The sequence below is a fragment of the Carcharhinus amblyrhynchos genome, chromosome 3 (assembly GCF_965287045.1).
Source record: "Carcharhinus amblyrhynchos chromosome 3, sCarAmb.v2.hapA, whole genome shotgun sequence".
Classification (NCBI taxonomy): domain Eukaryota; kingdom Metazoa; phylum Chordata; class Chondrichthyes; order Carcharhiniformes; family Carcharhinidae; genus Carcharhinus; species Carcharhinus amblyrhynchos.
Window position 1 is genome coordinate 138,526,478 of NC_137326.1, and position 17,121 is coordinate 138,543,598.

The following is a 17,121-nucleotide window of genomic DNA, read 5'->3' on the forward strand; positions in this document are numbered from 1 at the left end:
GAGGGTCAGTGCTGAGGGAGCGCCGCATTGTCAGAGGGTCAGTGCTGAGGGAGCGCCGCACTGTCAGAGGGTCAGTGCTGAGGGAGTGCCGCACTGTCAGAGGGTCAGTGCTGAGGGAGTGCCGCACTGTCAGAGGATCAGTGCTGAGGGAGTGCCGCACTGTCAGAGGGTCAGTACTGAGGGAGTGCCGCACTGTCAGAGGGTCGGTGCTGAGGGAGTGCCGCACTGTCAGAGGGTCGGTGCTGAGGGAGTGCCGCACTGTCAGAGGGTCAGTATTGAGGGAGTGCCGCACTGTCAGAGGGTCAGTATTGAGGGAGTGCCGCACTGTCAGAGGGTACTGTCGATTGGTCAGTACCAAGAGAGTGATGTACTGTTAGGGGACCAGTTCTGAGGAGGATTTAAATGTCCACCCACATCGTGTCTGCCCAGAATAGTTGCTGTGATCATCTGATCTTTCGTCAATCATCAACCACACCTGGTTCCCTGGGTTACAATAAGTTCCATGAACAAAAACAAAGCACAACTGAATTTTCCAGAGATGAATCAGTTTGTGGATTCTCAGTTACACAGTCTGACAGCCAGAATATTCCATTATCTGAATAAACAACTTTGTTACCATTTGCCCCTCGCTTTGTATTATAAATCATTCTGTACATAACTCAAAGCTGCCGGTGATTCCATGGTGAGTGTAAAATACTGCGAGTGTGATCCAGCCCCTTTTCGAATCATGTGCCTGAACCAGGGTGTGTTATGACTCACTCAACTCAGCTGTGCTGTTATATTTGGCCTCAATGGCCCTGGGCAAGGCAGATTGAGCGGGTTAAAGATATCCTAGCAAGCAGCTCGCTCACAGTTCTGATCGTTATCTCCACGCTGCAAGGAACTGGATGCCTGCTGACAGTACGCCTCCTGTAGTCAAATAGCTTACCAACTGCAGTCAAAGGGAAACCCAGGAGCAGTGGGATAAACAGAATTGGGACTGGTTACAGAAGGTAAGTTTACTTAAATTATTTTGCTGCCAGCATTTGTTGCCCATCCGAGATTTCCCTTGAAACCGAGTGACTTGATCGGTCATTTCAGAGGACAGTTGAGAGTCAACCATATTGCTATGGGTCTGGAGTCACATATAATCCAGACCAGGTAGGGACACAATGTAGCAGGGTAAATATGTGGGGTTACAGGGATAGGGCCTGGGTGGGATTGTGGTCGGTGCAGACTCGATGGGCTGAATGGCCTCCTGCACTGTAGGGATCCTATGAAAAATCCACAATAGTTTCATGTCTGAGACTAGCTCTATATTCCGGATTTATCAGTTGAATTTAAATTCAACCAGCTGTTTTGTTGAGATTTGAACTCACTTTCTCAGAGCGTTCAGCTGGGTTGGTGGATTACTAGTTCGGTGATATTGCTACTTTACCCACCCCCACGCCCCAGTATCTGAGTCACCCACAGAGTCAGAAGCATCAAGGCAAAAGCTGACAGTGATCTTCACAGCCGAAAGAGTCAATCTCGGACTTGTCATCCAGAATGTGAATTTTAGGAGGCCACGCCTTCTTCCATCAACAGACATGACGTTTGGTGACAATTGCTTTTTTTTGCTGGAAACTCTATAAGTTTTAACGATCCATAAATAGTAACACTGCACCAAAATCAATTTTAAAAAGACTTATACATCTACAGCACCCGCCATAACCTCAGAACTCTGCAAAGTACTTTACAGCAAATGAAATACTTCCTGAAGTGTAGTCACTGTCACAATGTTGGAGATGTGTCCACACTAAGCTCCCACTAACAGCAATGTCATATTGACCGGATAATCTACTTGAGGGATATTTGTTGAGGGTCTAATATTAACCCAGGACATTGAGAGACCTCCCCTGCTGAAATAGTGAGCATGGATACCTGGGGGGAGTAGACAGATGAACCTTCACTCTGCCATAAGGTCAGAGGTGGGGATGTTCATTGATAATTATAAAGCATCTGGTTTCATTCATAACTCCTCAGATACTGAAGAAGTCTATATCTGAATGCAGCAAGTCTTGGAGAACATTCCAGTTTTGGCTGATATGTGGCAAAAGCAGGTTGATTGTTAGCCTGTAAATCTTTCTGATACACCTATACACAGCTGGTAAAATTGGGGTGCTCAGTCAGAGCCATTTGGTAACAGTCTCCCCCTGTTAGAAAACCCCACATGCAAGCTCTTCCTCCCTCCATCAAGCAACAGACTTGACTGCCCAAATGGCCTGCTTCTTCCCTTACATCCAATGATCAAAGGATTTCTAGAGAGAGGGATAAGTGGCAGGTAACATTTTTACCATAGAAGCTCCAAAAAATGGCCATTTCCAGCAAGAGAGAATCAAACATGGGAACATAGCAACATAGAAACTAGGGGCAGAATTCGGCAAAATCAGCCCTTTGAGCCTTATCTGCCATTCAATCAGATCATGGCTGATCTCTCCCTGGTCTCAAATCCACCTTCCCACCTGTTCACCATATTCCTCTTTCGCTTTGTTTACTAGAAATATATCTATTTCCTTCTTGAAACCATTCAATGATTCAGATTCCGCTGCGCTATATGGCAGGGAGTTCCACAAATTCACCACCGCCCCCCCCCCACTCCCTTCTGTGAGAAGTGATAACCAATTCTCTGACATTCAACAGCATTATTATCACTGAACGCCACAACAGCAAAACATCCTTCCCATTGAACAGAAACTTAACAGGTCCAAACATATCAATACTGTGGCAGGTCAGAGGCTGGGAATCCTATGACAACTGACTCATGAACCAATTGTCCATGAGACATTAGTCAGAAATATGATGAAATACTCTCTAGTTGCCAGGGTGAGACAGTACCATCCAAACCCGAGCCTCCTGCACTCTAGGACAAGGGCAACAGATACTGGGAACAACCACCACCTGGAGGTTCCCCTCCAAGCCACTCGCCATCCTGACTTGGAAATATACCACCATTTCTTCACTGTCACTGGGTCAAAATCCTGAAAATCCCTTCACTTAGAATCCTACACTGCAGAAGGAGGCCATTTGGCCCATTAAGCCTGCACCAACCACAATCCCACCCAGGCCCTATCTCCATAACCCATGCATACCCTAGCTAGTCCCCCTGACATTAAGTGACAATTTATCATGGCCAATTCATCTAACCTATACATCTTTGGACTATGGGAGGAAACTGGAGCACCCAGAGGAAACCCATGCGGACACAGGGAGCATGTGCAAACTCTGCACAGTAACACAAACCAGGAATCGAACCCAGGTCCATGGCGCTGTGAGGCAGCAGTGCTGACCACTGTGCCACCATGCTGTCCCTAACAGCACAGTGGGTGTACCTACACCACATGGACTGCAGCGGTTCAAGAAGGAAGCTCATCACCACCTTCTCAAAGGACAATTAGACATGGATGCTCACATCCAAAGAATACATACAGTCAGAGTCATAGTGCACAAGAGGCCCTTCAGCCCAGGGAGTCTGCACTGATAAAACAACACTAAATCTACACAAATCCCACTTCCCAGCATTTGGCCCACAGCATTGAATGTCATGCTATTTCAAGTGTTCATTCACCTATATAGAAAAGTTGTGGGGTCCATGTTGCACCTTACATTGCCCTTTTAAATTCACTCGCCTGGCTTCAAATGTCAAGTTGTTGCGTCAGGGGTTAGGTGGAGCCAGTGACCCGAGGGTGAGGGTTTCTGAATGTCAGGAATTGGCAGAGGACAGAGAGAGAGAGCACACTATAATCTGATTGAAGCGAGGAGGGGTGAAATCCTGCATCCTAGGTAAGGAGTCTCTTGCCCCATTCTGAAGAGGATGACATTTTAGTTTCATTAAAAGTTTCACTCAGATTTAGTTTCAGATTCGGATTCCTTTCTGTTTCATCTGTTGCTGTACGTTTCCTGTGACATTACAATTTTGAGAGGATTCTCACCCCTGGGGAAATGAAGGCTTGTCCTGACTCCCCACCTTCCCAGATCCCAGATGGGTCCCGGGACCCTACACTCCAAGTCATCAGCCCAGCCAGGCTCCCCCTCCCTCAGGCTCCCCCCGCCCTCAGGGAGGGGGCGGCGGGCTGCTGAGTGGAGCCGGAGCGGCTCTGACACAAGCCCTCACTTTACCATGTGAGTGATTTTTTTTCCCCCTGTTCTGTCCCATGACTGGTGTCAGCTGGGGAATTACATAACAAAACAGAGCGGTAACAAGACAGGACAAGACCCATTTGGCAGGGAGATTTTATATCAGCTGATGTATAACTGTAAATATTTCCATCCCCATCAGTGAATCACTGCTGAAAAGTGATCATTTAATGAGTCGCTGTTGCCACTAACCCCCGGGTTTTATTTTGCTGTGTCTCTCTGCTCCTTTACTGAGTGTTTGACAGGGCCTCAGTCACACAGCAGAACACCTTGCCATAGAATCGTACAGCATAGGAGGAGACCATTCGACCCATCCACTCTGTGCCAGCTTTTTGAATGAACTCTGCAGTGAGTCTCACTGACCTCTCCCCCCTATAATAGGGAACCTGTCGACAAAGCTCATTTAAAGCGACACTGACAATTCTCCATGTTGTGATGGGAAATACAATGGGTGAACTTAACCTGTGACTCAGGGCCACAGCAATGGGTGGTTGAATTTTAAATGCCCTCTGAACTTAATTGCCAAGCAAGCCACTCAGTTCCAGAACAGTTACGGATGAAATTCTCGCCTTGGCCTCATCCTGTTAAAGAATTTTAAAAATGTACACAGTGGGGGGGTGTTGGAAGCAAATTTTCAACATTGCTGATTGGAAGCCTCATTCAAAGCAGAGAGATGGGTACGACCTACACAAACACATCATTGACTAAGGGAAGAAAGCAAAGAAATGTGGTGAATGTTTCTCAGACTGGAAGAAGGAACACAGTGCAGTTTTCTCAGTGTTAGAATTGTTCTGGCATTAATAATTGGCACAATCTCAAAGTTTGCAGATGACCCCAGGCTCTGAATTATAATAAACAGTTGGTCACAGGGGAGTTGAGGGTTATGGGGTCAGTTAGCAAAGCAGAGGTAAGGCTGTGATTAGGTTAGCCGTGATGTTGAATGATGAGCCAAATGGCCTCCTCTTCCTCTTTGTTACGATCTTATCTGTGAGGAGGCTATTACCAGACTTCAAGAGGATGGACAGGCAGATGGAAGATGCTATTTTAACTTGGGGAAATGTAGAGAAATTCATTTTGCTGAGAACTGCAAATTGAGGCAATACAGAGTAAATTGTACAATTTTAAAGGGGCTGCAGGAATGAGAACAGAGTTTGCCACTCCTCCCAGTTCTTATATGTACAAGGATATCTGAAGATGGAAGGACAAGAGAGGCTGTTAAAATGTCACATGGGATCCTTGACTTGAGACTTAGAGGCACAGAGTATGAAAATGAGGGCATTTTGCTAACCCTTTGGGACGGCATGGTGGCACAGTGGTTAGACTGCCACCTCTCAGCGCCAGAGACTTGGGTTCAATTCCTGGTTTGGCTCACTGTCTGTGCAGAGTTTGCACATTCTCCCTGTGTTTGCATGAGTTTCCTCCCACAGTCCAAAGACATGCAGGTTAAGTTGGCTGGTCATGCTAAATGGATCCTGGTTTTGGGGGGAGGCTAGAAGGGTAAATATGTGGGATTACGAGGATAGGGTGAGATTGTTGTCAATGCAGGCTGGATGGGCTGAATAGCCTTCTTCTGTACTGTAGGGGTTCTATGATTCTTTCTAAAGGCCTCCTTCAGCATTATACCATTCTAGAATTGTATGAAATAACTTCGTCTTTTGTCATTGGCCATGTTTTTTATTCCAAACTGTCAGTGTGACTGACCTTGAGCTGATTCTTCGTCACTTCCCTAAGAAGCCAAGGTTGCTGAGCTCCATTATGAAAAAAGAAACATCTGGTTGAAGTTTTCCATCTTGAACTCATCAGGACAGAGACAGGAATTCCAAATCTCCAAGGGAGTTCGAGTTTTGTTATAATTTGTCACCTCGGGCTCTTCCTCATCTAAATGGCTCAGTTATATATTCCCTTTGATGTTTTGGTCAATATTTATTCCTCATCCAACATCACTGAAACTGCAAGGTTAACTTAGATAAATTACATCAGTTTGTGTTCCCTGAAATATGGAATATTAAGGGGTGATTTGGTTGAGAGTTTTAGAATCCTGAAAGGAATTGCTAAGGGTCAGGTCGATAGACAATCTTGAGTTACAAATCTATACCCTCTCCATCACCAAAACACTTCACTTCCACCTCCACAACATTACCCACCTGCATCCCACCTTAGTTCATCTGCTGCTGAAACCTTTAACTAGGCTTTTATTATTGACAGATTTGATTCTTCCAATGCTGTCTACTGGTCACCCTCCATCCTCCACCCTCCATTAATTTAAAACTCTATTTCCATGTCTAAGTCCCTTTGCTCGCTGATCTAGACTGGGTCCAGGTGAGGTAACATCTGCAACTAAAAATTCTCATCCTTATTTTCAAATCCTTCCTTGGTCCCACCCCTTCCTCTGGCTGTAATCTCCTCCACTCCTTAAAAAACACCAAGAACTTGTGTTATTTCAGTTCTGGCTTCCTGCCCATTCCACACTTCAACCACTCCACCCACCTTTGACTGCTGTGCTTTCAGCTGTCTTAGCCCTGAGTTCTAGAATTCCCTCTCATTAATCTTTCTGCCTCTCTCCCACTTTGTAGATTTTTATATAATACAATCCTTAAAACCTACTTCTGCTAAACAAGCATTTGACCGTCTTCTGTGTCTTGTTATTTCCATTGATTCCGGAGTTGAGAGGATTTGCTTATGAGGAGAGATTGAGTAGACTGGGGATATACTCATTGGAATTTAGAAAAATGAGGAGAGATCTTATAGAAACATAAGATTATGAAGGGAATAGATAAGATAGAAGCAGGGAAGTGGTTTGCACTGGCGGGTGAAACTAGAACTAGGGGGCATGGCCTCAAAATAAGGGGAAGCAGATTTCAGACTGAGTTGAGGAGGAACTTCTACACACAAAGGGTTGTGAAACTATGGAATTTCCTGCCCAGTGAAGCAGTTGAGGCTCCCTCATTGAATGTTTTTAAGGCAAGGATAGACAAATTTTTGAACAGTAAAGGAATTAAGGGTTATGGTGAGGGGGCGGGTAAGTGGAGCTGAGTCCGCAAAAAGATCAGCCATGATCTTATTGAATGGCAGAGCAGGCTCGAGGGGCCAATGGCCTTCTCATGTAGCTCCTGTGAAGCACTTTGTAATATTTTACTCCTTTTGAAAGTTCTATACAAATTGTTATGGTTCTGATTTACATTTGATTGCACTATCTACTTGCTATTTCTAAAACCCTCCCAAAAATATCCAAAGACTAGTTAATGGCAGCCTTGGCAGATGCCATTTGACATTGGTCTGATAAATTTAACCGCTTTCTAAGTTTATGGTGCTAGACTAATCTGGGACGTAGTTTTTGCCTTTGATAGGCACTATTAACATAGCACATAGAACACTACAGCACAAACAGGCCCTTCGGCCCACAAGCTGTGTCGATCATATCCCTACTTACTAGGCCTATCTATAACCCTGAATCCCATTAAATCCCATGTACTCATCACATTTATTACATTTTTACATTTCATTTTTTTGAAAGAGTTTCTATGTTGCCACATTGGAATTGCAGCACAGAATGAGACCATTCAGCCCATCACACTGCTGGTGCTAGATCCCTCATATCCTCTCCATTCTAATCCATTCCCCTTTCCCATTGTTTCTTAATTTCTTTTTTTCAAATTTTCATCCACTTACCTTTTTAAAGTAATTTTAAATTCTGCTTCCCTTACTCTTTTTTTCTGGTCATAAATCTGAAGTCCTCTTAATCCTGTTATTAATTGACTTTAACCTCACTCTGTATTCTCTCTCTCTCTCTCTCTCTCTCTCTCCATCTCTCCCACTATCATGTCACTTCTTTAACATCCTGTCTTTAAGGAGCTGTCATTTGCTACATTTAAACACTGGGAGGACAGATGCCTTTATCTCTGTTCCCCGCAGATTGTTTGTCTTCTATCTGAGCCTCTGGCCATATATTCCCTCAATCACAATGACCACCCACTTCACTGCTGAAACATTCTCCCCATCTTGCCTGAGTTTAGCAGCTACTGCAACTCATCACTGCCTTTCTCATCTGCAGGCTCCACTATTGAAACATGCTCCTGGTTACCCCCTTAAACTCAGCTCATCAAACTCTGGTATCTGGATCCTAACTCATTCCATTCACCCATTCATTAACCTAAGTCCAGTAAAGTCTTAACTTTAAAATTCTCAACCTTGTGTCTAAATCATTCAATGGATTGTGGAGATGTATAAACCTCTAAAATGTTTTGTGATTTTTTTTTGATGTTAAAGACACCTTTGTCTGTATCATCCTCCAGCTTTACTGTCCTCTCCTATCATTTCATCCTTCTGATTCTGGACCCTAGCATATCCCGTAATTCACTACACAGTTGGCAGTTGTGCCTTCTACTTCTTAGATTCTGTGCTCTCAATATTTCCCTAAACATGAATGTTTTTACCTGTTTAGTTCCTCTTTACAACTCCTCCACCCAATTGGGAAGGGGGTGTACTTGATTTGGAGGAAAACTGTAACAAAATACAAGAAGACACAAAAACTTGCAGAATGGGGAGGGAGTTGGCGAATTAACTTCAGTATCGATAAACGAGGTGTGGCATTTTAGAAGGAAGTAAAAGGACCTTTGTACGGGAATGTGGAACTGAGCCACGACAGATCAGCCATGATCTTATTGAATGGCGGGGCAGGCTTGAAGGGCCAGATGGCCTACTCCTGCTCCTATTTCTTATGTTATGTACTCCTTGGGAAATAACCCATTAATGGGGGAGGAAACAGAAAGTTTTGGGCTTACAAATACTTAAATCATTAAAAATCACAACAGGTTAATAAGGTTGTTTTAAAAGAAAACAAAGCACTCAGATTTGATTCTTGAGAGTGAGAATTGGAAAGAGAGAAGTTATGGTAAATTGTATACGGATCTTTCTCAGATCACATTTGCTATGGGTTTGTTTTGGGGTCGAAGTTATAAAAAGGAGAGAGATGCAATGAAGAAATCACAAAACCAATTTTCAATGATGATACTAGCACTGCAAGGTTACAACAATTCAGAAAGATATTGGGTTTCCATTTCAGGGCTGGCCGTTTAAAAATGATAAAATTACATTAGCTTTTGAAAGAGAGAAAGGTTCTTTCCACGGCGGGGGAGGGGGGGGTCGGGGCTAAGAGTCACAAATGAAAGATTGTCATTCATCAATCCAATTGGGGAAATCAAGTTCCTTAACCCCAGAGTTTGTTTTAAATCTGCCGTGGGACGTGAGCATTTCTGGCGAGGCCAATATTGTCGTCCAACCCTAACTGGCCCTGAACTGAGTGGCTTGTGAGCTATTTCTGAGGGCAGGTAAGAGTCAACCAGGTAAGAATGGCAGATTTCCTTTCCTTGTAAAGAATTTTACAACATTCAATGACTTCCACCATTATCGAATTTAATATTCTAGAGTTCTTCATTGAAACTAAGTTCCACCAGTTGCTGTGGTGGGATTTGAACCCACATTAGGTCAGATCGCTGGATTATTCAAGTGACATTACCATTATTGCACCATCTCCCCATGTGAGAGAAGTGTGAGAATGTATTTATGTTTACACAAATGCATGGAGTGGGGGGGAGGTGAGTGGAAAGATAAGGTGGCTAGGGGAAAAATCGGTCCCCTCAGGGACAGACGAGGGGAATTGTGCTTGGAGTCCGAGGAGAATGGGGGAGATCCTGAATGAATACTTTGCGTCGGTATTCACGAAGGAGAGGGGCTTGATGTCTGGTACGGTCTTCGAGGGAGCTTTAGACCAATTTAAGGAACTATTGATTATGAGGGAAGAAGTGTTAGGGCTTTTAGGTAGCATTAAAACTGATAAATCTCCGGGGCCTGATGGCATTTATCCTAGGCTGCTTAGGGAGGCGAGAGATGAAATTGCTGGGCCTCTGACGCAAATCTTTGTCTCTTCTTTTGACACAGGTGAGGTCCCAGAGGACTGGAGGACAGCGAACGTGGTACCATTGTTTAAAAAGGGTAGGTAACTATAGGCCGGTGAGTTTGACGTCAGTGGTAGACAAGTTGATGGAGAGGATTCTTAGGGATAGGGTGTATGAGCACTTAGGGCGTTGCGATCTGATTAAGGATACGCAGCATGGCTTTGTAAAGGGGAAGTCTTTCCTTACGAGTCTGGTAGAATTTTTTGAGGAGGTGACAAAAACGGTCGACGAAGGACGAGCTGTTGATGTCGTCTATATGGATTTGAATAAGGCGTTTGACAAAGTCCCTCATGGTAGGTTGGTAGAAAAGATTAAGGCTCATGGGATACATGGCCAGGTATCTAGATGGGTTGAGAACTGGCTTGGTAAGAGGAGACAGAGTAGTAGTGGAGGGGTCCTTTTCTAGCTGGAGGTCCATCACTAGTGGTGTGCCACAGGGCTCAGTACTGGGACCTCTTCTCTTTGTAGTGTATATAAATGACTTGGAAGAGGGAGTAAGTGGTGTGATCAGCAAATTTGCAGATGACACTAAGATGGCTAGATTGGCGGGCAGTGAGGAGCAGTGTCTGCAAGACAACAGGATATTGATAGACCGGTATATTGGGCAGATACATGGCAAATGGAGTTTAATCCGGATAAATGTGAGGTGATGCATTTTGGCCGGAATAATGTAGGGGGGAGTTATATGATAAAGAGTAAGCCTATAAAGAGTATAGAAATGCAGCGAGACCTGGGGGTGCAAGTGCACAAGTCTTTGAAGGTGGCAGTACAAGTGGAGAAGGTTGTGAAGAAAGCCTATGGTATGTTAGCCTTTATAGGAAGGGGTATAGAATATAAGAGCTGGAGTCTAATGCTGCAGTTGTATAGAACATTGGTTAGGCCGCATTTAGAGTACTGCGTCCAGTTCTGGTCGCCTTACTACCGGAAGGACGTGGAGACTCTGGAGACAGTGCAGAGGAGATTTACCAGGATGTTGCCTGGTATGGTAGGACTGGGTTATGAGGAAAGATTGAGCAAATTGGGGCTGTTTTCCCTTGAAAGACGGTGACTGAGGGGGGATCTAATAGAGGTATATAAGATTATGAAGGGTATAGATAGAGTAAACAGAAGTAAGCTATTTCCTATGTTAGAGACACACAGTACGAGGGGCCATGGACTTGAGGGGGGAGAGGTATAACACAGATATTAGAGGGAGGTTTTTCACACAGAGGGTAGTGGGGGTATGGAATGCTCTACCAAGTAAGATGGTGAAGGCAAGCACGCTAGAGTTGTTTAAGAATAAGTTAGACAGGCACATGAGTGGGTTGGAGATGGGAGGATATAGGAGGTTGTTTTAAATAAGGTTCACTAGCATTGGGACGTCCCTGGTAATGTAAATGGATATGGGATGATAATAATGTTTTGTCTCTTTTAATTCACAGGTTTTAAGTCGGTCCACCTTGTTGTCCGACGAGGAGCATACACGTGATGGGTCGTACTTGGGCTGCTCTTGGATGTTCGAGATTGGCCTAGTGCTTCATGTCGTTAGTGTGCGCTTAAACTGGACCAGATACTGGGCAAGACGACAGCTCAGTGACTATCACTGATTGCTGTGCAGACACATGGATTTGGGCCGGTGTCTGTGGGAGTTTGCGCATTCTCCCCGTGCTTGCGTGGGTTTTCTCCGGGTGCTCCGGTTTCCTCCCACACCCCAAAGATGTGCTATTAGGCTGATTGGAGATAATAAATTGTCCCTAAATTAGTTTCCCTCAATGTGGATTGCCATAAACAATAGATAAGGGTCATGGGTGGAGGGGGGTGCTGGTAATGTTAAAATGGCGGCGTGGGCTCGTTGGGCCGAAGGGCCTGTTTCCCGGGCTGTTTTTTGTTCTTTTTATATATTGATAATGTGAGATAAAGAGAAATGGGAGGAGGTTTGAGTGAAACAGGGACACCAGCCTCCAACATTAGGGCCGAATGGACTGTTTTTGTCAATATTTAGCAGTTCATCCCTTTGGTCAAAGCTTTTTGTGATCTTCCTAATGTTTCCTTTTCAGCTTCCATTTTGTGGATTGGTTGGTCATTTGTTTTGATGTTTTAAGTATTTTTATTGTTCCTCTCCTTCAATACCTGTAGTCTCTCTATTTAGCAAATCACCAACACCTATTACTGAGTAATCTTTCCAAACCCTCTCCTCATTTTATATTTATTGTCAGGATGAGTGTGTCATTGGCAAGACCAGCAATTATAGCGGTGAATTGACTTCTCGAACCGTTGGCTTAGTAGCAGCTTGCGAGGTAAACTCAGAATCATCCAGATTGATGTAGGACTGGAGTTACACACAGGCCAGAACAGGTCAGCACAGCTGATCTCCTTCCCTATAATACTTTGGTGGACCAGGTGGATTTTCACAATCTAACAGCTTCATGGCAACTTTTATTGAAACCAGATATTTTTCAACTGATTTCAAATTCTCAAGCTGACTGGGGTGTGACGAGTGCAGCAATGTAATCACCTTGCAAACAATAAGTTTTTGTAACCTTCTTTGGGGAAGGATGTAGTGGCACTGGAGGCGGTTCAGAGTTCATTAGATTGATTCCAGGTTTGAAGGGGGTGTCGTATAGCGAGTGGTTGAGTAGCTTGGGCTTATTCTTCTGTACTCCAGCGAGGACGAGAGGGGATTTGATTTGAGGTTTATAAAATACTCAACGGAATTGATAAAGTGAATGTTAACCAAATGTTCCCCCTTCTAGAACAGTCAAGGACAATATGTCACAGTTGTGGAGTAAGAGAGCAGAGGTTCAAGACAGAGACAAGGAGAAGCTACTTCTCACAGAGGATTGTGAATCTATGGAACTCATTGCCCCAGAGTGCAGTGGATGCAGAATCAATCAATGGATTCGAAAAAGAGATAGATAAATATTTGATCAAAAGTGGGATAAAGGGCAATGGGGAAAAGATAGGGAAGTGGAGTTAGGATGAGCTGGAGATCAGTGATGATAATATAGAATGGTGGAGCAGGCTCGAAGGGCTGAATTGCTAATTCTAGTTCCTAATTTCTATTTTCCTAATAACTTGCACCACATTTGATCCTTTTTTTAGCTTTGCTGTAATGAAACAAGACACTCAATGACTCTGTCTGTGATATAATCTAAACTCTTCCAACTTCTGTATAAGTGAACTGCTGTGTCCTGTTCCTCTGTTGCACCTGCTCCTTTTGACTGATACAAACCCCATTTTAAAGTTTTGTTTTTCTAATTGGTATTTTTATTGACAGAAACTTGAACCATTTTCCAAATGGCAGGAAGACCTGAACCTCAGGAGGGAGCGCTTCCAACAGCCACGAAAGCAGCCAGACCGAAAGGTTCAGGATCTGGTCGCCTGAGAGAGGTAAAGGCTAACAGTCCCAGCTCAATTAACCCTACAAATCAAGGAAGATCTTCGAACCGAACGGCTAAAACCACAAACTCTACAGCACAAACATCTACAAAATTAATTCCCAGAGGAGCAGAAGGCAGTGATAATGATGCCGCACGATGCACGGTGGTTGTTGGCAATGCCAGCTCTGGATCCAAGGCAAAGGGCAAAGTGACTGGCACCAAAAGCAAAGATGACCAAAAGAGCCAGCCCAGTATTTCCTCAAACCCAGCGATGACCAGTAAACAGAGGAGAGCGGAAATTGAGAAAGCGACACGGGGTCAAAGGGAAAACCCGGTGTGGTTTGAGCAGCGCAGGAACAGGATCACAGCCTCAGTCGCACACAAGGTTTCTCATTGCAAGTTTGTGAATGGAAAAAGCGCTGAGGTCCCTCAGTCCTACCTGAAGTCCATTATGGGTCAAGGTTCAACGGTTATGACTGCTGCGATGAAATGGGGCATTGAGAATGAATCTGTTGCCATCCGCAAATATGAAAAGTTGAAGTCTGAGGACACTGGGCACCAGATATCTGTCCAATCATGTGGGCTGTTCATTGACCCAGTAAAGGACTGGTTGGCAGCGAGTCCTGATGGAATAGTGGTCGACAAAACAACGGGAGACACTGTTGGCCTTGTGGAGGTCAAGTGTCCGTATAAGCACAGGGGCCACACTGTCAGAGAGGCCTGTGGAGACAAAAATTTCTGCTTGCAATACAACAGAGGGGAATTTCAGCTGAAGGAGGATCACCCCTACTTCACCCAGATTCAGTGTCAGTTAGCAGTCCTGGACCTCGAGAAAGCTGACTTTGTGGTCTACACTAACCGTGAGGTTGTCGTTGTCCCAGTGGAGTCTGACAGAAGGTTCTGGAGGAATGTTGAGGACAAACTGGAAGATTTCTATGTCCGAGCAGTCTTGCCAGAATTACTGGAACAAAATCTGGTTTTGGCAGGTAAAGAGTAATGGCGTGAAATATTCACTGGGATATTTTGAGCCGCACTAAATATCCCAACACCTGAAACATTTGGGCCTCATCGTCAAAAAATGCTTAAAAGAAAATTTTACGAAAATTCACAGTGGTCTTTGAAAAATTGCTGTGATGTGGATTTCTCTGTATTATTACCAGAGAACAGTTGGAGATTTTGTAATGGATAAAGTGATATAACGTTTGAGGAATTGTCTTTGTACAATGTATGTTAGTACTGCTTTATTTTGCAGACAGAGGTACATTGTGGCCCGATGGGGAGAGAGAGAGAGATCATTAGAGGAGGAAGGCTATAAACACTGGACTGAAAGGCCTGTTTCTGTGCTGTAGATCATGAGCTATTCCAGGTGATAAAACTTGAACCATTTTACCAATATTGAGCATAATCCCTTCACCTTTATGAATAAAGGGGATTAAACTCTCCTGTGTCCTCAATCCAGATGTTTCATGTCCCAGTGGGGAAAATCTCCATTTTCTCTGATTCCACGATACGCAGAGTGTCCCATCCAGAGACAAATCAAATAGGCACTTGTCCCACGTGTTGTGTGTGGGTTTTGCTGCTGGTGAATTGGCTGCTTTTCATTTCAATAGGTTGCACTGATGCTTCCGTTCTTAAACAGAAAAGTAGTGACTGCACATAGTAACTAATTAACTAGTTGCAAAATGCTTTGTAACATTCTAGAAGGTAGTGTGATACATTCAAGCAAATGAACCAGAGAAGTTTCTTTATGCACTGAGTGATTAAGATTTGGAATGCACTGCCTGTTGGGGTAATGGATATAATTCCAGGTCGCCTAAAAAAAAGCAATCAGATAAATATGGAGAAAAAAATTTGCATATGGGGAAAGTGCTGGATAATGGGATTGACTGGTTATTTTTAAAGTTTATTTGTTAGTTACAAGTAAGGCTTACATTAACACTGCAATGAAGTTACTGTGAAACTTCCCTAGTTGCCACAGCCTGCCACCTGTTTGGGTCACCTAACCAGCAGGTCTTTCAGAATGTGGGAGGAAACTGGAGTACCCAGAGGAAACCCATGTAGACGTGGGGAGATTGTGCAAATTTCACACATGGTGACCCAAACTGGGAATTGAACCCAGGTCCCTGACACTGTGAAGCAGCAGTGCTAACACTGTGCTGCCCCCTTCAAAAGTGCTAGCACAGACTTGATGGGCCACATGGTCTTCATTGTGTGGTACTGTTTGATTTCACACAAGTTCTTTTTGAAATCTGGTCACAGACCAGGGAATAACCTTGGCCCAAATTAACCAGTTGCACCTCAAAAATAATTCCTTTATGTAAAAGTTTACAGAATTAGCTCAATTTATTCCTTTTCATCCATTTTCTGTTCTGCCTTTATCTGATGGAAGAAAGATACCCAATCTGAAACATTGTTTTAACATCAGGACAGAAGTTACAAATCTGCCCAGTTATCTTTGAGTCAGTTGTCATCACCTTTCAGAACTATTGGGAAGTGTTTTGTGAAGTGCGCTCACTGCTGTCCTTGTCGGAAATACAGAACAGTTCCTTCACTGTCACTGGGTCAAACTGCTGGAGCCCTCGCCCTAACAGCACAGTGGATGTACCTACATCAAACGGACTTGCAGCAGTTCAAGAAGGCAGCCCACCATCTCCTTCTGAAGGGAAGTTTGGGATGGGCAATAAATGTTGGTCCTGTCCATAATGCCTGCAACCAATGAATGAATAAAACAAATATAAACAGCACAATGAAAATTGATAATGTTTGTCGTAGTGGTGATTTTGGGATAAATGTTAGGCCGCGACACTGGAGAGAACCCCCTTCTCCCCACAGCACCCCCCCACCCCCCCCCCCCCCCCAACCACTTCATCAAAATAGTGCCATAGTATCTCTTACATCAACCTGAGAAAGCAGCTGGGGCCTCTGTAAATGATTCACCCATAAAATGACACCTCTGATAGTGCAGAACTCCCTCAGTGCTACACTGGTGCCCAAACTGCACCTTATGTCAGAACAGTTGTGTACTGGGAGGAGTGGGTGGGCGGGAGGGGAGGTGGGAGGTGGGAGGTGGGAGGTGGGAGGTGGGGGGTGGGGGGTGGGCGGGAGGGGAGGTGAGGTGAGGTGGGGGGTGGGCGGGAGGGGAGGGGAGGTGAGGTGAGGTGGGGGGTGGGCGGGAGGTGAGGTGAGGTGAGGTGAGGTGGGGGGTGGGCGGGAGGTGGGGGGTGGGCGGGAGGTGAGGTGAGGTGGGGGGTGGGCGGGAGGGGAGGTGGGCGGGCGGGAGGGGAGGTGAGGTGGGGGGTGGGCGGGCGGTAGGGGAGGGGGGGGGCTGGGGGCGGGTGGGCGATAGGGGAGGGGGGAGTTGGGGGGTGGGCGGGCGATAGGGGACATTGTAACTTCTTTGCTGTGACTTTGTTTTGTATAATTTTTTGCAAATAAAATGTTACTGAAGGAAACAGCTGGGTTCATACAGGCTGAGTGAAATCATTTGGATGAAAACTCTTTGCACCATAAAGGTTTCAGGGAAACAAATATGTTTCAGAAGGTGGGATTGGGATATGGGGGATGGTTTTTAAGGAAAGTGACAGGGGTACACCACTGGCTGCAGAGCTGGTGAAAGCCCCATATTCTTTCTTTGGAATGTTACAGGGTAAGAG

General features: G+C 44.8%; 1 protein-coding gene across 2 annotated transcripts; it reads left to right on the forward strand.

Moving 5' to 3' along the window:
- The first annotated feature begins 786 nt into the window (after nucleotides 1–786).
- On the forward strand, nucleotides 787–16,306 carry LOC145341183 (uncharacterized). 2 transcript variants are annotated; one of them, XM_080186107.1, is made up of 3 exons: nucleotides 787–992; nucleotides 10,093–10,146; nucleotides 13,366–16,306. In XM_080186107.1, the coding sequence occupies exon 3, from the start codon at nucleotides 13,386–13,388 to the stop codon at nucleotides 14,463–14,465; it is 1,080 nt and encodes a 359-aa protein (XP_080042233.1). In that variant the 5' UTR covers nucleotides 787–992; nucleotides 10,093–10,146; nucleotides 13,366–13,385; the 3' UTR covers nucleotides 14,466–16,306. The 2 variants fall into 2 exon arrangements, with proteins under 2 accessions (XP_080042233.1, XP_080042234.1); XM_080186108.1 differs by lacking the exon at nucleotides 787–992 and adding an exon at nucleotides 3,673–3,801.
- The last annotated feature ends 815 nt before the right edge of the window (nucleotides 16,307–17,121 follow it).

Excerpts from the sequence above, each read along its gene's own strand:
- LOC145341183 (XM_080186107.1), top strand. The coding sequence starts at position 13,386 with ATGGCAGGAAGACCTGAACCTCAGGAGGGAGCGCTTCCAACAGCCACG.